Source organism: Oncorhynchus mykiss, chromosome 12 (assembly GCF_013265735.2).
Source record: "Oncorhynchus mykiss isolate Arlee chromosome 12, USDA_OmykA_1.1, whole genome shotgun sequence".
NCBI lineage: Eukaryota > Metazoa > Chordata > Actinopteri > Salmoniformes > Salmonidae > Oncorhynchus > Oncorhynchus mykiss.
In genome coordinates this window covers 91,700,007-91,724,723 of record NC_048576.1, presented here as the reverse complement: position 1 = coordinate 91,724,723, position 24,717 = coordinate 91,700,007, and the positions used below count along the sequence as shown (strand labels likewise).

Below are 24,717 nucleotides of genomic sequence, written 5' to 3'. Positions count from 1 at the left end.
AGAAGTCGTTTAGGAGTAAACTGCGACTAGCGTGAGATTTTGTGTCACTTCATCATTCACATCAATGGCAACTCATATAGCTTCTGCGCTAGTCTACTTTACGCACTGCCTGCGCTCTAGGGGTGTCCGCGCGCGCCACAATACATCACAGGAAGGCTTTCAACTCGCAACATGAAACACCTGTGGGCACCATTTCAGTATATTAAAAATGAATTAAGAGGAAGTCGGTATATAGAAATCTGTAAAAGATATCCACCACAGTAATAACCTTTGAGGAAATTAAAGAATGCGTGAAGTTAGTATTGCTTTCAGAGAAAAAGTATGTGAGATCAAAGACCGTATCCGTGCATTAATTCATAATAAATGTACAGAGCTATTCAACAATTCAATAAGAGACATGGTAAAAACGATTATTAATAATAATTAATAATAATACTACTAATAATAGACGAATCATTTCGATTTCATTTTAATCAAAGTGTAAAACATGTTACATCTATGTCTAACATGTACAGTTTGCTACTGGGTTGTTCATCTCCGGCCAGAGTTAGATTTTGTGTTGTGTATTTTTCCCCTCTTGAGTTTTAGGCTAGTGTGTAACAAGGGGCTTATTCTTACTCTATAAATGTGTGTGGAATGGGAAACAGGCATTTCAAAGTAAATAAAAAAACACCACATCAAATGAAACATCGCGGATCAAAAGAGCCAAAGCACGGACATGTTTTCCCCCTCAATAAATGAAAAGGGGGGAAGTCTGCTACGCTTGATCATGCCCAGCCCAGAGTCCTGCCCTCCTCTCTGATTGGATGACGGGTGAGAGAAGGGGGGAAAGTTTGAATAAAATTCCAGAGCATGTGATGAGTATTGTCATTTAACTCAAACCCTAAACTTGGTTCAATAGCAGTGACAGTGCGGTAGTGGTTTGAGAACAGAACAGTTTTACGGCTTCGATTAAGATCATCTAGGAAACTATTGCTTCTATTTTAGACATTGTTCACATCGACCCATAGAAGCAACTTAATTGTTTTTAATAAATGCATTTAAAAAGTATTTTCCTTGATCATCTGATACAAAACAGTTAGCCTAGGTCGGAGAATAGCAGTGCAACAGTTCGAACCGTGCGTAATTCTCTGCTTCTTTTTCCAATCCAATCTCCAAACAGCAATAATTCTTCCGAAGGAAAACCTTAAACTCGGAAACCATCAAAGGAAGACCTAAACTGCAGGTGGCTCGCGGAAAAGATGACGGCAATGAGATTGATTTCCTGGCTTTTGCTGCTGGTGTTTATGCAGTCCGGAGTTTTTGCCGCAAGAAGATTCCGAGGTGGTCGCAACCCGCAACCACGACGGACACCGCCTTCTCCCACATACCGGGACCGGGGTGACACCACGGAGAGTTTCCCTTTGGATTTCACCGCCGTCGAAGAGAACATGGACAACTTCATGACGCAGGTGAAGAACCTGGCGCAGTCCCTCTACCCGTGTTCGGCGCAGAAGCTCGACTATGATATGAAGCTGCACTTTTTGGAAAATACTTCAGTCACGTGCAACGATGGAACTCCAGCAGGGTATTGTATTCTCTTCTCATCTGATGCGTGACTTTTTTTCTTTCGTACTGTCGAGGTTTCCAGAAATCTAGCATTTTGAACGCACAGTCCGAACATGATTGCCCATTGGATTTTGCTTATCTTTAAGTTTAAATATAGTTTTTTTTTGTGATTGAGATATCTACTTTAGATTATAGGATCAGAAAAAGGAACATGGAAACGTGTGTTATACAGATGTCCAATACAGCTGCTGTGCGTAATGGCAGCTTTTCAGCGAATATTTGCGGCCTGGCCTGGCACGTGCATAATGCGCATAGTGCTTGATTCCTGCGGGCATCTTAATCTCAAGATGCAGAAGTGATCAAGATTGATATATTTTCCACATTTGGGATCCCTCTACAAGCAATGCAAATCGAATTGGTCCATTATTTGTACGTGTGCGCGACGCACCAAAATGTGTATAGAGATTTTTTTTATGTACATTGTATTTTTTAAATGAAGATAATATTGGAAAACATACATATTCATATAAATTCAATCCCAATTTGAAAGGAAAATATTATATTGATCTTTATATTGTTTTTATGTTCATCCAAACCAATGTCAAAATTACATATACATTTTTCCATGAAGGAATATAGGCTAATATTTATAAACTGTTATTCACCAATAATATGGTTGTGAGATTGACACCTATTTTCTGCATAGATAAACACAGCCATTGTGTTGCTCTCTGTCTCTCTCTCTCTCTCTCTCTCTCTCATGTTTGTTTTCCATCAATGAGGGGTAAGCAGGGGAACTAAAAGCATTTGGATATTTAACTGTGTCTGTTATTACAACAAAGACAACCAGAGGGCATAGACATGGTTAAACCAAATGCTGAACTCAATGGCACAGTGCATGCAGAGACACTGCTCAACAGGTTGCATTGGGTTAGAGCCTCCAAATCGTAGCAAAGGTAACTGCTTTTATGTTGGATTGTGTGGCTTGTGTAGTTTAATATACTATACACGTGTACGAAGGAAAATATATATTTTTGCCAGACAGATCCAGTGTAATTGGTTAATATGGTATAGTATACATCTAGTCATAGATTAATATGGTATAGTATACATCTAGTCATTGGTTAATATGGTATAGTGTAGTATACATCAAGTCATTGAAAGGTAAATACATACAGTATCTATTGAATACTATATTTTTGTTTGTTTTTACTGTCAATGTGCCATACCCTAATTTCTAATCCCCGTATTCTTGATGTTCCATACCCTACATTCTAATCCCTGTACTCTCGATGTTCCATACCCTAAATTCTAATCCCTGTACTCTCGATGTTCCATACCCTACATTCTAATCCCCGTGCTCTCAATGTTCCATACCCTACATTCTAATCCCCGTATGTTTGATGTTCCATACCCTACATTCTATTCCCCATACTCTCGATGTTCCATACCCTACATTCTAATCCCCGTATGTTTGATGTTCCATACCCTACATTCTATTCCCCATACTCTCAATGTTCCATACCCTACATTCTAATCCCTGTACTCTCGATGTTCCATACCCTACATTCTAATCCCTGTACTCTCAATGTTCCATACCCTACATTCTAATCCCCGTACTCTCGATGTTCCATACCCTACATTCTAATCCCTGTACTCTCAATGTTCCATACCCTACATTCTAATCCCCGTACTCTCAATGTGTCATACCCTACATTCTAATCCCTGTACTCTCGATGTTCCATACCCTACATTTTAATCCCTGTACTCTCGATGTTCCATACCCTACATTCTAATCCCCCTACTCTCAATGTTCCATACCCTACATTCTAATCTCTGTACTCTCGATGTTTCATACCCTACATTCTAATCCCCGACTCTCAATGTTCCATACCCTACATTCTAATCCCTGTACTCTCGATGTTCCATACCCTACATTCTAATCCCTGAACTCTCAATGTTCCATACCCTACATTCTAATCCCTGTACTCTCGATGTTCCATACCCTACGTTCTAATCCCTGTACTCTCGATGTTCCATACCCTACATTCTAATCCCCGTACTCTCAATGTTCCATACCCTACATTCTAATCCCTGTACTCTCGATGTTCCATACCCTACATTCTAATCCCCGTACTCTCAATGTTCCATACCCTACATTCTAATCCCTGTACTCTCGATGTTCCATACCCTACATTCTAATCCCTGTGCTCTCGATGTTCCATACCCTACATTCTAATCCCCGTACTCTCGATGTTCCATACCCTACATTCTAATCCCTGTACTCTCAATGTTCCATACCCTTCATTCTAATCCCTGTACTCTCGATGTTCCATACCCTACATTCTAATCCCTGTACTCTCGATGTTTCATACCCTACATTCTAATCCCCGTACTCTCAATGTGCCATACCCTACATTCTAATCCCTGTGCTCTCGATGTGCCATACCCTACATTCTAATCCCTGTACTCTCGATGTTCCATACCCTACATTCTAATCTCTGTACTCTCGATGTTCCATACCCTACATTCTAATCTCTGTACTCTCGATGTTCCATACCCTACATTCTAATCCCCGTACTCTCGATGTTTCATACCCTACATTCTAATCCCCGTGCTCTCGATGTTCCATACCCTACTTTGTAATCCCCGTACTCGCGATGTTCCATACCCTACATTGTAATCCCCGTACTCTCAATGTTCCATACCCTACATTCTAATCCCCGTATGTTTGATGTTCCATACCCTACATTCTATTCCCCATACACTCGATGTTCCATACCCTACTTTCTAATCCCTATCACCTATATTTGTTTTATAGCGAGCATGCCTGTAGATGCTCTATTGGGAGGTGAATGCTATTCTAACCCACTGCAATGATGAGGGATCCATGTAATAAGGTCAGAGTGTAATACACTGCTATGGAGCACTAGCATGATGCAAGTCTGCATGTCTAGTACAGTATGTCTCGTAATATCAGATTGTTGTGCTTATACCCAACAGACAAAACACATGAAATGTGTTATGACTTGGACATATCGCTGGGCAGTAGGCTACAGTACAGTGTTTTACATGGGTCTTTAATGTCAGTGTGTGACTGGATGGAGGATGTAGATGTCTCTCACTGGATTTAGCATCCTGTATAAATCCATCAAAATAATTCAACCTGAGTGTCTCATATCCTCCATCCCAAATGGCATCCTATTCCATATATGTCCCCTATTCCCAATGGCCCCTCGTCAACAGTAGTGCACCACATAGGGAATAGGGTTCCATTTGGGACAGGCACATAGAGAGGGGCCCATCCAGCCCGTAAAGCTCTTAGCTCTTTAGGATCGCAGTGTGAGTGAGGACACAGAGGCTTTTAGATCTGGCCAGCAGGCCAGAGGTTGGCAGATGTCGTCTCTGTAATAGTCACCTTTGTGTCTATAAATAACCGGATTCTAACACTAATTCCTCCCAGCCAGTTCCTGTCCATCCTTGGTTCACCCTGTCCCTCCCTGGTTCCCTCTGTCCCTCCCTGGTTCACCCTGTCCCTCCCTGGTTCCCTCTGTCCCTCCCTGGTTCACCCTGACCCTCCCTGGTTCACTCTGTCCCTCCCTGGTTCACTCTGTCCCTCTCTGGTTCACCCTGTCCCTCCCTGGTTCACCCTGTCCCTCCCTGGTTCACCCTGTCCCTCCCTGGTTCCCTCTGTCCCTCCCTGGTTCACCCTGTCCCTCCCTGGTTCACCCTGTCCCTCCCTGGTTCACTCTGTCCCTCCCTGGTTCACCCTGTCCCTCCCTGGTTCACCCTGTCCCTCCCTGGTTCACTCTGTCCCTCCCTGGTTCACCCTGTCCCTCCCTGGTTCCCTCTGTCCCTCCCTTGTTCACTCTGTCCCTCCCTGGTTCATCCTGTCCCTCCCTGGTTCCCTCTGTCCCTTCCTGGTTCACCCTGTCTCCCCTGGTTCACCCTGCTCCTCCCTGGTTCCCCCTGCTCCTCCCTGGTTCAACTTTCCCATCCCTGGCTCACCCTGTCCCACCCTGGTTCACCTTTCCTATCCATGGCTCACCCTGCCCCTTCCTGGTTCAACCTGTCCCTCCCTGGTTCACCCTGCCCTTCCCTGGTTCACTCTGCCCCTCGTTTGGTCACTCTTCCCCTCACTGGTTCTGCCCTGGTAGATGTTAGTTAGTTAGTGGTGTGACTGTCCTGGTAGATGTTAGTTAGTGGTGTGTCTGCCCTGGTAGATGTTAGTTAGTTAGTGGTGTGACTGTCCTGGTAGATGTTAGTTAGTGGTGTGTCTGTCCTGGTAGATGTTAGTTAGTGTTGTGTCTGTCCTGGTAGATGTTAGTTAGTGGTGTGTCTGTCCTGGTAGATGTTGGTTAGTGGTGTTTCTGTCCTGGTAGATGTTAGTTAGTGGTGTGTCTGCCCTGGTAGATGTTAGTTAGTTGTGTTTCTGTCCTGGTAGATGTTAGTTAGTGGTGTGTCTGCCCTGGTAGATGTTAGTTAGTGGTGTGTCTGTCCTGGTAGATGTTAGTTAGTGGTGTGTCTGTCCTGGTAGATGTTAGTTAGTGGTGTGTCTGCCCTGGTAGATGTTAGTTAGTGGTGTGTCTGTCCTGGTAGATGTTAGTTAGTGGTGTGTCTGTCCTGGTAGATGTTAGTTAGTGGTGTGTCTGTCCTGGTAGATGGTAGTTAGTGGTGTGTCTGTCCTGGTAGATGTTAGTTAGTGGTGTGTCTGCCCTGGTAGATGTTAGTTAGTGGTGTGTCTGTCCTGGTAGATGTTAGTTAGTGGTGTGTCTGTCCTGGTAGATGTTAGTTAGTGGTGTGTCTGTCCTGGTAGATGGTAGTTAGTGGTGTGTCTGTCCTGGTAGATGTTAGTTGGTGGTGTGTCTGTCCTGGTAGATGTTAGTTAGTGGTGTGTCTGTCCTGGTAGATGGTAGTTAGTGGTGTGTCTGTCCTGGTAGATGTTAGTTAGTGGTGTGTCTGTCCTGGTAGATGTTAGTTAGTGGTGTGTCTGTCCTGGTAGATGTTAGTTAGTGGTGTGTCTGTCCTGGTAGATGTTAGTTAGTGGTGTGTCTGTCCTGGTAGATGTTAGTTAGTGGTGTGTCTGTCCTGGTAGATGGTAGTTAGTGGTGTGTCTGTCCTGGTAGATGTTAGTTGGTGGTGTGTCTGCCCTGGTAGATGTTACAGTGCAACGTGCTACTGGTAACCTCCATAGATGTTGCAGTGATAGTGTGGTCTGCCCCGTACTACTGGTAACCTCCATAGATGTTGCAGTGATAGTGTGGTCTGCCCCGTACTACTGGTAACCTCCATAGATGTTGCAGTGATAGTGTGTTCTGCCCCGTACTACTGGTCACCTCCATAGATGTTGCAGTGATAGTGTGTTCTGCCCCGTACTACTGGTACCATCCATAGATGTTGCAGTGATAGTGTGGTCTGCCCCGTACTACTGGTCACCTCCATAGATGTTGCAGTGATAGTGTGGTCTGCCCCGTACTACTGGTAACCTCCATAGATGTTGCAGTGATAGTGTGGTCTGCCCCGTACTACTGGTAACCTCCATAGATGTTGCAGTGATAGTGTGTTCTGCCCCGTACTACTGGTCACCTCCATAGATGTTGCAGTGATAGTGTGGTCTGCTCCATGCTACTGGTCACCTCCATAGATGTTGCAGTGATAGTGTGGTCTGCCCCGTACTACTGGTAACCTCCATAGATGTTGCAGTGATAGTGTGGTCTGCCCCGTACTACTGGTAACCTCCATAGATGTTGCAGTGCTAGTGTGGTCTGCTCCATGCTACTGGTCACCTCCATAGATGTTGCAGTGATAGTGTGGTCTGCCCCGTACTACTGGTAACCTCCATAGATGTTGCAGTGATAGTGTGTTCTGCCCCGTGCTACTGGTCACCTCCATAGATGTTGCAGTGATAGTGTGGTCTGCCCCGTACTACTGGTAACCTCCATAGATGTTGCAGTGATAGTGTGGTCTGCCCCGTACTACTGGTCACCTCCATAGATGTTGCAGTGATAGTGTGGTCTGCCTCGTGCTACTGGTAACCTCCATAGATGTTGCAGTGATAGTGTGGTCTGCTCCATGCTACTGGTAACCTCCATAGATGTTGCAGTGCTAGTGTGGTCTGCCTCGTGCTACTGGTCACCTCCATAGATGTTGCAGTGATAGTGTGGTCTGCCCCGTGCTACTGGTCACCTCCATAGATGTTGCAGTGATAGTGTGGTCTGCCCCGTACTACTGGTAACCTCCATAGATGTTGCAGTGATAGTGTGTTCTGCCCCGTGCTACTGGTAACCTCCATAGATGTTGCAGTGATAGTGTGGTCTGCTCCATGCTACTGGTCACCTCCATAGATGTTGCAGTGATAGTGTGGTCTGCCCCGTGCTACTGGTCACCTCCATAGATGTTGCAGTGATAGTGTGGTCTGCTCCATGCTACTGGTCACCTCCATAGATGTTGCAGTGATAGTGTGTTCTGCCCCATACTACTGGTCACCTCCATAGATGTTGCAGTGATAGTGTGGTCTGCCTCGTGCTACTGGTAACCTCCATAGATGTTGCAGTGATAGTGTGGTCTGCCTCGTGCTACTGGTCACCTCCATAGATGTTGCAGTGATAGTGTGGTCTGCCCCGTACTACTGGTCACCTCCATAGATGTTGCAGTGCTAGTGTGGTCTGCTCCATGCTACTGGTACCATCCATAGATGTTGCAGTGATAGTGTGGTCTGCTCCATGCTACTGGTACCATCCATAGATGTTGCAGTGATAGTGTGGTCTGCCCCGTACTACTGGTAACCTCCATAGATGTTGCAGTGATAGTGTGGTCTGCCCCGTACTACTGGTAACCTCCATAGATGTTGCAGTGATAGTGTGGTCTGCTCCATGCTACTGGTACCATCCATAGATGTTGCAGTGATAGTGTGGTCTGCCTCGTGCTACTGGTCACCTCCATAGATGTTGCAGTGATAGTGTGGTCTGCCCCGTACTACTGGTCACCTCCATAGATGTTGCAGTGCTAGTGTGGTCTGCTCCATGCTACTGGTACCATCCATAGATGTTGCAGTGATAGTGTGGTCTGCTCCATGCTACTGGTACCATCCATAGATGTTGCAGTGATAGTGTGGTCTGCTCCATGCTACTGGTACCATCCATAGATGTTGCAGTGATAGTGTGGTCTGCCCCGTACTACTGGTCACCTCCATAGATGTTGCAGTGCTAGTGTGGTCTGCCCCGTACTACTGGTCACCTCCATAGATGTTGCAGTGATAGTGTGGTCTGCTCCATGCTACTGGTACCATCCATAGATGTTGCAGTGATAGTGTGGTCTGCCCCGTACTACTGGTCACCTCCATAGATGTTGCAGTGATAGTGTGTTCTGCCCCGTACTACTGGTCACCTCCATAGATGTTGCAGTGATAGTGTGGTCTGCCCCGTGCTACTGGTCACCTCCATAGATGTTGCAGTGATAGTGTGGTCTGCCTCGTGCTACTGGTAACCTCCATAGATGTTGCAGTGATAGTGTGGTCTGCCCCGTACTACTGGTAACCTCCATAGATGTTGCAGTGATAGTGTGGTCTGCTCCATGCTACTGGTCACCTCCATAGATGTTGCAGTGATAGTGTGGTCTGCTCCATGCTACTGGTACCATCCATAGATGTTGCAGTGATAGTGTGGTCTGCCCCGTACTACTGGTAACCTCCATAGATGTTGCAGTGATAGTGTGTTCTGCCCCATACTACTGGTCACCTCCATAGATGTTGCAGTGATAGTGTGGTCTGCCCCGTACTACTGGTCACCTCCATAGATGTTGCAGTGATAGTGTGGTCTGCCCCGTACTACTGGTCACCTCCATAGATGTTGCAGTGATAGTGTGGTCTGCCCCGTACTACTGGTCACCTCCATAGATGTTGCAGTGCTAGTGTGGTCTGCTCCATGCTACTGGTACCCTCCAAATGTAGCGTAAAATTGGGTATTCTAAGCTTAATCTTAGTTTATTATGTCATGAGTTGAACATGTCATGAAAGATTATTCCTGAGGACGAGAGTGTGAGTCAGTGTCTTGGCAAACACCACACCACTTAGCCTGCTCAACACCACACCACTCAGCCTGCTCAACACCACACCACTCAGCCTGCTCAACACCACACCACTCAGACTGCTCAACACCACACCACTCAGCCTGCTCAACACCACACCACTCAGCCTGATCAACACCACACCACTCAGCCTGCTCTGGCAGTCCTCCCTGTGATTTTAGTTGTTATTTTTATGTGATTTAACGAGGCAAGTCAGTTAAGAAGAAATTATTATTTACAATGACGGCCTACCCCAGCCAAACCTTAACCCGGACGATGCTGGGCCAATTGTGTGCCGCCCTATGGGACTCCCAATCACGGCCGGTTGTCATACAGCCTGGAATCAAACCAGGGTCTGTAGTGACGCCTCCAGCCCTGAGATGCAGTGCCTTAGACCGCCGTGCCACTCGGGAGCCCCAATGATGAGATATGCTTTGCAGCCGCCAGAGTTTCCGGTCCGAGAAGCCGTCTGTCTCAGCTGCAGCCGCATCGTCGTCGGTAAAGAGGAGCGTTCAGATACCTCTGTTCCCTCTAGCTGCCTGACAAAGCTCCCTTAGAAGCTAGACTTTAGCTCAGCAGGCTAACATGTCTGTTGCTGAAATAACAATCTCTGAACATCGCAGGAGCAAATAGGGAATAGAATAGCATCATGCCTGCTTGTATGGCCGACTGGGTTTGAATCCATGCCTCCTGGGTGCTACACGTCTGTGTTAGCCCTCTGAGCTAAAGCCTCGCCATCACAGAAACATTGTGAGAATCATGCCTCCTTCTAATGGTCTTTTGTAGTGTCTGCTAGTCTGATCTTGTGAAATGGTAGAAATGTTGTTGGGTGACAGAAAGTTAAAGGGATACTTTGGGATTTTGGCAATGAGGCCCTTTATCTACTTCCCCAGAGTCAGATGAATAATTGTTTATGTCTGTTTCCAGTATGAAGGAAGTTAAAGAGGTAGATTTGCACACCAAGGCTAACTAACGTTAGCACTATGACTGGAAGTCCATGGGTATCTGTTAGCATGCTGTTGCATTGTATTAAAATGCCTTGACAGAACTGTAGACTGTAGACAATTGCAGTGAATTGATGATTCTGCACTTCACGGTTGTGAGACTATGGGGATTAATTATAGCATTGCCCTCTTGTGGGCAGAGGATGAACAGATCTCCTGAAGTGAATGACTCATGCATCCAGATTGAAAAACTCTTCAGAGTGAATATTTCCTACACTACTGAGCTAAGTTCAGCCAAACCAAGCAGTAACTAACTGCCCACCGTAGTTGCTGGACCTGTGCTGAAAAGGACAACCTGAAACGAAAACATCGGACCCAGTTTTGATCAGGTTCAGATCCATAGAATTGAATAGGAAAACATTTACATTTTAGTAACATTTATATTTCAGCCGCATTTACATTTCAGCTACATTTACATTTCAGCTACATTTACATTTCAGCCACATTTACATTTCAGCTACATTTACATTTCAGCTACATTTACATTTCAGCTACATTTACATTTCAGCTACATTTACATTTCAGCTACATTCACATTTCAGCCACATTTACATTTCAGCTACATTTACATTTCAGCTACATTTACATTTAAGCTGTCATTTACACTTCAGCTACATTTACACTTCAGCTACATTTACACTTCAGCTGTCATTTACATTTCAGCTACATTTACATTTCAGCTACATTTACATTTCAGCTACATTTACATTTCAGCTACATTTACACTTCAGCTACATTTACATTTCAGCTACATTTACATTTCAGCTACATTTACATTTCAGCTACATTTACACTTCAGCTACATTTACATTTCAGCTACATTTACATTTCAGCCACATTTACATTTCAGCCACATTCACATTTCAGTCATTTAGCAGACGCTCTTATGCAGAGCGACTTACAGTAAGTTCATTCATCTTAAGATGGTGAGACAACCTCCAATCACAGTAATAATAAGGACAACCTCTCCTCAATAAAGCAGCTATCAGCAGAATCAGTGCTGGTGAGAAGAGACAGTGTGAGTGTCAGTACCAAGAAAGACAAGGGTGTTAGTTGTTTTAATTGTTTTGGTTCAGACATCGATCTCTGTGTTTGATCTCTGTTCAGATGGTGGTTCAGGTCGTGCTGTATAATCCACTGTAGAATAGTGTTGTAGGCTCGGACTTCCTGTGACGCATCAAAGGAAGCATTCCTCTGGGTGGATGTAGTGAATGTGGGTCCTGGGCAACAGAGATGTGTCTGTCTGTCTGTGTGTGTGTGTGTTTGCACAGACCTCACCATGGTTTTCATCCCTGGCTGCTGCAGGCTGCAGGCAGCACGTCATCTCCTCTCTGTTTTTCATTTCTGCATGGCCGGCACTGAGGGTAGTGGAGATTTTATCCAGCCTGAGATGGAGGGCCTATGTATGAGACCACTGTTAAAGAACGGTGACTTCAGCAGAGTAGTAACAGGGAATATGATGGTACTGCACTTCCTTATCACTGTTGCCAGCCACGGGCCGCTAGGGCACTGGTAACACCTAGAGTGCTTCCAAAATGTCATCTAATTTCCTATATAGTGGACCACAGGGCTCTGACAGGCCTAAAGTAGTGCATTAATAAGGGAATAGGGTTCCATTTGGGAAGCACACTAGTCTTCTCTTTCTCAATACTGAGGGTGGAGGAACCTGGATGAGCTCCTATCACATGGTAGGATTGTGTGTGTGTGTGTGTGTGTGTGTGTGTGTGTGTGTGTGTGTGTGTGTGTGTGTCCACATCATGGCTCTGTGTAACCAGCACTCAAACATTGTTTAGGTGAGTTCAACTCTGGGGGAAGTAGTTTTAGCTTATTTTTGTTAACAGAGATAAAGGTCTTCAAAATAACAAAATGTTTTGTATTCTTTGTTTACATAATATGTACATGAGGTCAGGTTTTATTCCGTTTGGCACAGTCACTGATGCCAGGAGACGGTGAGGGCAACTTGAGTGTTTCGTGTGAGGATACATGACTCTTGTCCATGGTTTGTTTGTTTGTGTTTATAAAATATTATGTTTTTCTTTCCGTTCTAGGTACTACATGAAAGAGTCCAGAGGGAGCAGACGGTGGTTGATATTCTTGGAGGGCGGCTGGTACTGCTTCAACAAAGAGAACTGTGACAGCCGATATGACACCATGAGGAGACTGATGAGCTCGTCCAAGTGGCCTCAAACCAAAACAGGTCAGAATCTCTGCCTACATTACCCGCCTGTGTCTGTCTGGCTGTTACCGTTCACCAACCCCCCACCACTACTACTCTAAGGCACAAATTAAGCCTTGTCCTGAACTGTCCTGAACTGAACTTTATGTTATTACGTATTGTTAATGTCGTCTATGTTATTACGTATCGTTAGTGTCATCTTTATGTTATTACGTATCGTTAATGTTATCTTTATGTTATTACGTATCGTTAATGTTATCTTTATGTTATTACGTATCGTTAATGTCGTCTTTATGTTATTACGTATCGTTAATGTTATCTTTATGTTATTACGTATCGTTAATGTCGTCTTTATGTTATTACGTATCGTTAATGTTGTCTTTATGTTATTACGTATCGTTAATGTCGTCTTTATGTTATTACGTATCGTTAATGTTATCTTTATGTTATTACGTATCGTTAATGTCGTCTTTATGTTATTACGTATCGTTAATGTTGTCTTTATGTTATTACGTATTGTTAATGTCATCTTTATGTTATTACGTATCGTTAATGTTATCTTTATGTTATTACGTATCGTTAATGTTATCTTTATGTTATTACGTATCGTTAATGTCGTCTTTGTGTTATTACGTATCGTTAATGTCGTCTTTGTGTTATTACGTATCGTTAATGTCGTCTTTATGTTATTACGTATCGTTAATGTTGTCTTTATGTTATTACGTATCGTTAATGTCGTCTTTATGTTATTACGTATCGTTAATGTCGTCTTTATGTTATTACATATCGTTAATGTCATGTTTATGTTATTACGTATCGTTAATGTCGTCTTTATGTTATTACGTATCGTTAATGTCGTCTTTATGTTATTACGTATCGTTAATGTCGTCTTTATGTTATTACGTATCGTTAATGTCATCTTTATGTTATTACGTATCGTTAATGTCGTCTTTATGTTATTACGTATCATTAATGTCATATTTATGTTATTACGTATCGTTAATGTCGTCTTTGTGTTATTACGTATCGTTAATGTCGTCTTTGTGTTATTACGTATCGTTAATGTTGTCTTTATGTTATTACGTATCGTTAATGTCGTCTTTATGTTATTACGTATCGTTAATGTCGTCTTTGTGTTATTACGTATCGTTAATGTCATGTTTATGTTATTGCGTATCGTTAATGTCGTCTTTATGTTATTACGTATCGTTAATGTCGTCTTTATGTTATTACGTATCGTTAATGTCGTCTTTATGTTATTACGTATCGTTAATGTCGTCTTTATGTTATTGCGTATCGTTAATGTCGTCTTTATGTTATTGCGTATCGTTAATGTCGTATTTATGTTATTGCGTATCGTTAATGTCGTCTTTATGTTATTACGTATCGTTAATGTCGTCTTTATGTTATTACGTATCGTTAATGTCATCTTTGTGTTATTACGTATCGTTAATGTCGTCTTTATGTTATTACGATTTAATCAGTCCTCAACTGTTGGCTCAGTCATTTGGCAGGGCGGCAGGGTAGCCTAGTGGTTAGAGCGTTGGACTAGTAACCGAAAGGTTGCAAGATTGAATCCCCGAGCTGACAAGGTAAAAATCTGCCATTCTGTCCCTGAACAAGATAGTTAACCTACTGTTTCTAGGCCGTTGTTGAAAATAACAATTTGTTCTTAACTGATATGTCAGTGGAGTTAAGTTAGCTTTATAAACATTTCAGTCAGTGGAGTTAAGTTAGCTGTGAGTTAGCCTGCCATGGCGCAGGTTATTTCTGAAGGATTGGGTGCCATAAAAATGTACCTGGCTAAAAGGTGAGCCACATTTGTACGACCAGTTAAACCAAGTTTAACTCAGAGTTGACCAAAGGTACCTTCTCTAACTCCTCAAACTTGCTTCGTAGTATATACCCATCTGGACTAAGAGGCATTATCTATAGAGATTCTCCTTTGAAAATGATTTTTAGTCTGTTACAGAAAATATCAGACACTTATCTAAAGCAACCTACTGTATGGTAAGTGCACACACTCTTTTGTTGCTAGTGCCATGCTCCGACCAACTGAGCCCCACCACATGTTATAGACCGAAAATGGCTATGGGCTGTAGTGCTGTCTGTTCTGGCTCTGCACCCACACAATGAACAACGTACAGACCAGGGCCGTAACCACACAATGAACAACGTACAGACCAGGGCCGTAACCACACAATGAACAACGTACAGACCAGGGCCGTAACCACACAATGAACAACGTACAGACCAGGGCCGTAACCACACAATGAACAACGTACAGACCAGGGCCGTAACCACACAATGAACAACGTACAGACCAGGGCCGTAACCACACAATGAACAACGTACAGACCAGGGCCGTAACCACACAATGAACAACGTACAGACCAGGGCCGTAACCACACAATGAACAACGTACAGACCAGGGCCGTAACCACACAATGAACAACGTACAGACCAGGGCCGTAACCACACAATGAACAACGTACAGACCAGGGCCGTAACCACACAATGAACAACGTACAGACCAGGGCCGTAACCACACAATGAACAACGTACAGACCAGGGCCGTAACCACACAATGAACAACGTACAGACCAGGGCCGTAACCACACAATGAACAACGTACAGACCAGGGCCTTATCCACACAATGAACAACGTACAGACCAGGGCCTTATCCACACGATGAACAAACGGACAAACTGTTGGATGTCAGTTATAAAATTCACAGGAATATATTTATCTGTGGTAATAACCAGTGTTATTGAGACAGACATCTATATAGTAATGACCAGTGTTATTCAGACAGACATCTATGTAGTAATGACCAGTGTTATTGAGACAGTCCTCTATGGTAGTAATGACCAGTGTTATTGAGACAGACATCTATGGTAGTAATGACCAGTGTTATTGAGACAGTCCTCTATGGTAGTAATGACCAGTGTTATTGAGACAGACATCTATGGTAGTAATGACCAGTGTTATTGAGACAGACATCTATGTAGTAATGATCAGTGTTATTGAGACAGTCCTCTATGGTAGTAATGACCAGTGTTATTGAGACAGACATCTATGTAGTAATGATCAGTGTTATTGAGACAGTCATCTATGGTAGTAATGACCAGTGTTATTGAGACAGACTTCTATGGTAGTAATGACCAGTGTTATTGAGACAGACATCTATGTAGTAATGACCAGTGTTATTGAGACAGTCATCTATATAGTAATGATCAGTGTTATTGAGACAGTCCTCTATGTAGTAATGACCAGTGTTATTGAGACAGTCCTCTATGGTAGTAATGATCAGTGTTATTGAGACAGTCATCTATGTAGTAATGACCAGTGTTATTGAGACAGTCCTCTATGGTAGTAATGATCAGTGTTATTGAGACAGTCATCTATGTAGTAATGACCAGTGTTATTGAGACAGTCATCTATGTAGTAATGACCAGTGTTATTGAGACAGTCATCTATGGTAGTAATGATCAGTGTTATTGAGGCAGTCATCTATGTAGTAATGACCAGTGTTATTGAGACAGTCCTCTATGTAGTAATGACCAGTGTTGTTGAGACAGACATCTATGGTAGTAATGACCAGTGTTATTGAGACAGACATCTATGGTAGTAATGACCAGTGTTATTGAGACAGTCCTCTATGTAGTAATAACCAGTGTTATTGAGACAGACATCTATGTAGTAATGATCAGTGTTATTGAGACAGACATCTATGTAGTAATGATCAGTGTTATTGAGACAGTCCTCTATGTAGTAATGATCAGTGTTATTGAGACAGTCATCTATGTAGTAATAACCAGTGTTATTGAGACAGACATCTATGTAGTAATGATCAGTGTTATTGAGACAGACATCTATGTAGTAATGATCAGTGTTATTGAGACAGTCCTCTATGTAGTAATGATCAGTGTTATTGAGACAGTCCTCTATGTAGTAATGATCAGTGTTATTGAGACAGTCATCTATGTAGTAATGATCAGTGTTATTGAGACAGTCCTCTATGTAGTAATGATCAGTGTTATTGAGACAGTCCTCTATGTAGTAATGATCAGTGTTATTGAGACAGTCATCTATGTAGTAATGATCAGTGTTATTGAGACAGACATCTATGTAGTAATGATCAGTGTTATTGAGACAGACATCTATATTGTAATGACCAGTGTTATTGAGGCAGTCATCTATGTAGTATTGACCAGTGTTATTGAGACAGTCCTCTATGTAGTAATGACCAGTGTTATTGAGACAGTCCTCTATGTAGTAATGACCAGTGTTATTGAGGCAGTCCTCTATGTAGTAATGACCAGTGTTATTGAGACAGTCCTCTATGTAGTAATGACCAGTGTTATTGAGACAGTCCTCTATGTAGTAATGACCAGTGTTATTGAGGCAGTCCTCTATGTAGTAATGACCAGTGTTATTGAGACAGACATCTATGTAGTAATGACCAGTGTTATTGAGACAGTCCTCTATGTATTAATGACCAGTGTTATTGAGACAGTCCTCTATGTAGTAATGACCAGTGTTATTGAGACAGACATCTATGTAGTAATGACCAGTGTTTTTGAGACAGTCCTCTATGTAGTAATGATCAGTGTTATTGAGACAGTCATCTATATAGTATTGACCAGTGTTATTGAGACAGTCATCTATATAGTAATGACCAGTGTTATTGAGACAGTCCTCTATATTGTAATGACCAGTGTTATTGAGACAGTCCTCTATGTAGTAATGACCAGTGTTATTGAGACAGACATCTATGTAGTAATGACCAGTGTTATTGAGACAGTCATCTATGTAGTAATGATCAGTGTTATTGAGACAGTCCTCTATGTTGTAATGACCAGTGTTATTGAGACAGTCATCTATGGTAGTAATGACCAGTGTTGTTGAGACAGACATCTATGGTAGTAATGACCAGTGTTATTGAGACAGTCCTCTATGTTGTAATGACCAGTGTTATTGAGACAGTCATCTATGTAGTAATGATCAGTGTTATTGAGACAGTCCTCTATATTGTAATGATCAGTGTTATTGAGACAGTTATCTATGTAGTAATGACCAGTGTTATTGAGACAGTCATCTATGTAGTAATGACCAGTGTTATTCAGACAGACATCTATGGTAGTAATGATCAGTGTTATTGAGACGGTCCTCTATGGTAGTAATGACCAGTGTTACTGAGTCAGTCATCTATGTAGTAATGACCAGTGTTATTGAGACAGACATCTATGTTGTAATGACCAGTGTTATTGAGACAGACATCTATGTAGTAATGACCAGTGTTATTGAGTCAGTCATCTATGTAGTAATGACCAGTGTTATTGAGACAGTCCTCTATATTGTAATGACCAGTGTTATTGAGTCAGTCATCTATGTAGTAATGACCAGTGTTATTGAGACAGTCCTCTATATTGTAATGACCAGTGTTATTGAGACAGTCCTCTATGTAGTAATGACCAGTGTTATTGAGACAGACATCTATGGTAGTAATGACCAGTGTTATTGAGACAGTCATCTATGGTAGTAATGATCAGTGTTATTGAGACAGTCCTCTATGGTAGTAATGATCAGTGTTATTGAGACAGTCCTCTATGGTAGTAATGACCAGTGTTATTGAGACAGTCCTCTATGGTAGTAATGATCAGTGTTATTGAGACAGTCCTCTATGGTAGTAATGACCAGTGTTATTGAGACAGTCATCTATGGTAGTAATGACCAGTGTTATTGAGACAGTCCTCTATGGTAGTAATGATCAGTGTTATTGAGACAGTCCTCTATGGTAGTAATGATCAGTGTTATTGAGACAGTCCTCTATGGTAGTAATGACCAGTGTTATTGAGACAGTCCTCTATGGTAGTAATGACCAGTGTTATTGAGACAGTCCTCTATGGTAGTAATGATCAGTGTTATTGAGACAGTCATCTATGGTAGTAATGATCAGTGTTATTGAGACAGTCCTCTATGGTAGTAATGACCAGTGTTATTGAGACAGTCCTCTATGGTAGTAATGATCAGTGTTATTGAGACAGTCCTCTATGGTAGTAATGACCAGTGTTATTGAGACAGTCATCTATGTAGTAATGACCAGTGTTATTGAGACAGTCCTCTATATTGTAATGACCAGTGTTATTGAGTCAGTCATCTATGTAGTAATGACCAGTGTTATTGAGACAGTCATCTATGTAGTAATGACCAGTGTTATTGAGACAGTCATCTATGTAGTAATGACCAGTGTTATTGAGGCAGACATCTATGTAGTAATGATCAGTGTTTTTGAGACGGTCTGCCTGATACAGTGAGAGGGGAAGTGCCTCTCTCTCTCAATGTGCTGTCAGGACCATCATTCATGCAGTGATTATGAGGAAGATGGTGATGTTTCTGATGGTTAATGTAATCTGTTCTCTATTGCCGTGTCGTTCCTCTCTGTAGGCACAGGGATCCTGTCTCCACTCCCAGAGGAAAACCCTCACTGGTGGAATGCCAACATGGTGTAAGTTCCAGGATTTGGTGTGTCTGTGTCCAGTTGATCTTTATAAAGGTGTAAGAAGACCTGACACTGATGTTGTGTTTCCTCTCCAGGTTCATCCCCTACTGCTCTAGTGATGTGTGGAGTGGTGCCTCAGCCAAGACGGACCACAGTAAGACATCACTATTGGCCATACTAATGTGTGTTTGCATTTTCTAATGGAGGTCAATCAACCAAACACCCAATCAATAAATCAACCAATCAGCCAATACATCAATCAAACAATCAACCAACAAATCAATCAACCAAAGCAACCAATAAAACAAGCAACCGATCAGCCAACCAACCAAGAAATGAATAAATCATTCAATCAATCAATTAACTTAAAACATATTTTCCTAGAGGGAAATTGGTTATTTCATTGAGTCATCCATGATAGACATATGACAGGTAGGTATGTTGTGTGCATTGTGTTGGTCACTCTGCACTCAATGTATTGTGTTGGTGACTGACTGTCTGTCTGCGTGCCGTCTGTGTGCAGGTGGCTACGCCTTCATGGGGTCTCTGATCATTCAGGAGGTGGTGAAGGATCTGCTGAACAAGGGGCTTGACAACGCCAAGGTTCTACTACTGGCTGGCAGCAGGTGGGTGGGGCCACATGTTGGTGTGGGTGTGTCTGTGTGTTAACGTAATGTAAATATGTTTAATGAACTGGAACTATGTGTCACTAGAGATTAGAGTAAGTGAGTGTGTCTGTTTGTACCTGTGTGTGTTTGTATCAATTCCTGTGTGTGTGTGTGTGTCTGTGTGTCCATGCCTGTGTGTGTGTGTATCTATGCCTGTGTGGGTGTGTGTATCCATGCCTGTGTGTGTGTTATCTGTGTGTCTCTTCTCTACCCCACAGTGCGGGGGGGACGGGGGTCCTGCTGAACGTGGACCCTGTAGCTGAGCTGCTGGAGGGGCTGGGGCACCCTGGGATCCAGGTGAGAGGTCTGGCTGACTCGGGCTGGTTCCTGGACAACAAGCAGTACCGATCTACTGACTGTCACGACACCATCAGCTGTGCCCCCACGGAGGCCATCAAGAGAGGCATCAAGTAAGAGAGCACTCCACCACTATAGCTGCAGTCTCTGGGACCATATTCACAATCTCAAATCTCAGATTAGGGGTGCTGATATATGATCAGTTTTCCGACTTTTAGATCATATTCAATAAGATCATATGGATAGGGAGGACTGATCCTAGATCAGCTATTCTGAACTGCTTTCTGAGTGGTTAGGACCAGAGTGTTTCTCATGGCCCAGTGGCCTGACCAGGATAAGCTATAGGCCCTAGTTCTACTGTACTGTGTCGCTTCATTGTTAAATGGATTGAACATATTGAACCCCCTCGCCTAAGGCTGCATTTACAGACAGCTCAATAATTGGTAAAAGATCTGATCTGATTGGGATGTTTGTGTAAACACAGCCTTAGAGATCTGATCTGATTGGGATGCTTGTGTAAACGCAGCCTTAGAGATCTGATTGGGATGCTTGTGTAAACGCAGCCTTAGAGATCTGATCTGATCAGGATGTTTGTGTAAACACAGCCTTAGAGATCTGATCTGATTGGGATGCTTGTGTAAACGCAGCCTTAGAGATCTGATCTGATTGGGATGCTTGTGTAAACACAGCCTTAGAGATCTGATCTGATCGGGCTTCTTGTGTAGAAGCAGGCTTAGTAGCCTATTCTTCAGGTCCTATATGAACTGACACTGTACGATGTTGACCTCTGACCTCTTCTCCCCAGGTACTGGGGCAGCGTTGTGCCAGAGAGGTGTAGACAGGTTCACCTGGGGGAGGAGTGGAACTGTTTCTTTGGCTACAGAGTGTTCCCCTCCATAAAGAGTGAGTGCTAGCAAAGGTTAATGAATTCATTTGTGAATTTGCACAGATATCTGTGTATATCTCTGTGTGTCAGTGTGTTCATTATGGACAGCCTGTGCATGCATTTGTGTGTGTGTTCACTTGTGCATACATTACAACCTCCCTCCACACAGGCCCAGTGTTTGTGGTCCAGTGGTTGTTCGACGAGGCCCAGCTGACCGTGGACAACATCCATCTGACCGGTCAGCCCGTCCAGGAGGGGCAGTGGCGGTACATCCAGAACCTAGGCATCGAGCTGAGGAACACGCTCAAAGATGTCCCGTAAGCACCTGCAAACTTACAGTAACTCTTACAGCAAACTTACAGTTACTCGCAAACTTACAGTAACTCTTACAGCAAACTTACTGTAACTCTTACAGCAAACTTACAGTAACTCATACAGCAAACTTACAGTAACTCTTACAACAAACCTACAGTAACTCATACAGCAAACTTACAGTAACTCATACAGCAAACTTACAGTAACTCATACAGCAAACTTACAGTAACTCTTACAACAAACTTACAGTAACTCATACAGCAAACTTACAGTAACTCATACAGCAAACTTACAGCAACTCTTACAACAAACTTACAGTTACTCTTACAACAAACGTACAGTAACTCTTACAGCAAAAGATTGACAGACAGACAGTGTGTCAAGGTTATGCTGCCAACTGTGTTCAACAAGTCTCATGTATTTGCATACATTTTCAGGGCCATGTTTGCTCCAGCTTGCCTCTCACATGAAGTCATCACAAGGAAGTAAGTATCAATCTCTCTGTCTTTCATCTTCCACCTGGGTCATGTTCAGTTGGGCACATCGTATATAAAGGTTTTACAACAGAAAACTGAAAATTGTTATTGGACACATTCATCACTTGGTTTTTAAACTTTCTTCAAACCTGGGTTGCGTTCAGTAGGGCACACCATATACAAAAAACATTTTGGAACAAAAAATGGAAATCTGTGTTGTTATTGGACAAATCTAAATAGTACCTCCACCTTTCACTGCTTTTTCCCTACTGAACACCATTCTAACTGGAGAGAGATAATTCTGTGTCAGCTAGCTGTTTATTGTGACTCGCCGTGATCTAACAGTGCCCTCTTGTGGCTGGTATGTTACAGTTACTGGATCGACGTTCAGGTCAAAGGCACCTCCCTTCCCCGAGCCCTGCACTGCTGGGACCGCAGTCTCCAAGACAACAGCCGGAACAACAAGGCCCCGCCCAAGGGCTGCCCCGTCCATTTGATTGACAGCTGCCCCTGGCCACACTGCAACCCCACCTGCCCCACCATCCGGGACCAGTTCACGGGCCAGGAGATGAACGTGATCCAGTTCCTCATGCACATGGGCTTTGACGTGCAGAAGATGGCCCAGCAGCAGGGCATGGACCCCAGCAAGCTACTGGGGATGCTGAGCAGTGGGAGCTAAAGAGACAGGAGTAAAGTCTTAGTACAGTAGACTAAACCAGGGGGCTATGGGGCCAAATCCTAACTTCGAGATCCCAGATTTTTTTACATTTTTTTTAAATACTTGTTTTAATCTCCCGTTGACATCAATGTTTGATTTAAAGGGATAGTTCACTTTTTTTTGGGGGGGGGGGGGGGGGGGGGGTTTAGCTTATTTTTAACTTGAAGTATCCTTTTAAGCAAAATACTTGAGTTTTGTGTGGATCTCAAGGTAGGATTCGACACCAAGTCTGGTCCCCACATCTGATACCTCCAGCTCTGCTCCTCATGTTCCTTGTCCCCATCCCATTCACCTCAGCCCTAACCTCAGTCACACCTAAGGGCTACAGTCTGACCCCAACCCACCCGACAGAGCCTCTCACAACCCAGTACTGTTAGGAGTACTTGGGCAAACACTCCACATAGACAAGGCACACCTCTCTGCTACTCTCCTTAAATGATCTTTTGGTTGGAAAAGAAAAAGAATAATCACGAATGTAATCCAGTTTTAAGGATGCTCATTGTTTAGTTGCTATTTGCTCTGTTTTTTTTTTGTTTTATTTTACCTTAACTTTTATCCTGTGTCGGTTGTTTTTAATTGTGTCATTGTTAAAAAAAGGCAGCAATGACTTAAGGAAGTTTTTTAAAGGAGTCTATGTAAAGTATATGAAGTAAACACAATGTTTAAGTCTGTCTAACTGTGGGTCTCTTCTAGCATAGTATTTTCTCCTCAAGTCAAGAACAGGCGCATACACACATTAAAGGTGTGGAAAGCACTGGACAAGTAGTCCTTCTCTAAGGAGGCAGTGACTGCTTCCCAAATGCCACCCTATTCCCTATATAGTGCACTACTTTTAACCAGGCACTAGGGTGCCACCAGGCACTAGGGTGCCATTTGGGATGCAACAATAACATGGAAACAACTGTGGATTATTCAGTGAGGTGAAACGTTCAGAATGTTACAGATAGAAATGGAACGAATAGATCAGACACGATTCCCAATAGGAACTTGCCAGATATCACATCTACACAACACATATCTATCTGAACGTTCTGTAACCCTTGCACCCTCCTGAACAGGGTCAGTATTTACCCCCGTCTCATCTCCAAAGCAGTGGAGGGATGGGAAAAGAGTGGAAAGAGAGAGGGAGGATAAGAAAGGAAGAATGCAGCAACCCAGCTCTCACCCCTGATCATCACCACAGCACACTGTAACAACAACAGCATCAGACTGTTCTTAATGTGATGCTAGGCAACACATTAAACAAATCACCAGCTGGCTGACAGTTTGTTACTCTATGGCTTGATGCGGTATCATAAAGGCATAACATTACGGCTGCAACCCGGAATTGACCAGTCAGATTGCGAGACCGGAATGAACCTTTATATAATGAGCAATACACGTTCAGGTTCATTTAAAAACCGCAGGAATTGTATGAGGACCACTGAGAACTTTGACACAACCACCAAAGGTAATCACCTATTGGCAATTGTAGGAACATCATGAAAGTTCAAACAAAGGTTTCTCATGGGGCTTCCAACTAAAGAAATGATGATTCAGATGGTTGTGGTAGAGAAGAGTCCATTATACCGGTAACTACAGTCCTTACCTTGACACAGGTAGATATGGTTCAGATCCTAAAGCTATTGAACACAGAAACAGAATTCTAGAGGAATTCTAGAGGAATTCTGATTCTATGATTGACCATAAAGTAGGATCTAATTTCCACACCGTGCCAGTCTAGAGTTCTACGGTGCTCTCCCTGATTTGTGGTGCTCAGATGGGTCTCAGTGCTGGTGGGCCTTGATTTAGCATGTATGGCACAATGGAAACAATAGAATAGTCCCAAAAGTGCAAGCCACTCACCCTCCCCAGCTAGCACTCCTCCACGCAGGCTCAATCAAACACTCAAAGTATCTGAAAATGAAACAAAAACTGCATGAATCCAGGTTCTGTAGGTCACTCACACAGGCCCACTAATAGTTAATCTATACCACAGTGCCAATTTATGTAGTCCTCTTTACATCTCAACAGAATCATCAGCTATACTCCTTTTTAGTCAGCCATGACAGTTTCCATG

General features: G+C 43.1%; 1 protein-coding gene across 1 annotated transcript; it reads left to right on the top strand.

The window, feature by feature from the left end:
* Positions 1-876: 876 nt before the first annotated feature.
* On the top strand, positions 877-22,788 carry LOC110487055 (palmitoleoyl-protein carboxylesterase notum1a). Its single transcript, XM_036939166.1, has 10 exons — positions 877-1,567; positions 12,665-12,813; positions 19,244-19,304; positions 19,394-19,452; positions 19,822-19,924; positions 20,185-20,376; positions 21,069-21,166; positions 21,319-21,466; positions 21,902-21,949; positions 22,313-22,788. Exons 1-10 carry the CDS (start codon positions 1,242-1,244, stop codon positions 22,617-22,619), a joined length of 1,491 nt encoding a protein of 496 aa, XP_036795061.1. The 5' UTR covers positions 877-1,241; the 3' UTR covers positions 22,620-22,788.
* The last annotated feature ends 1,929 nt before the right edge of the window (positions 22,789-24,717 follow it).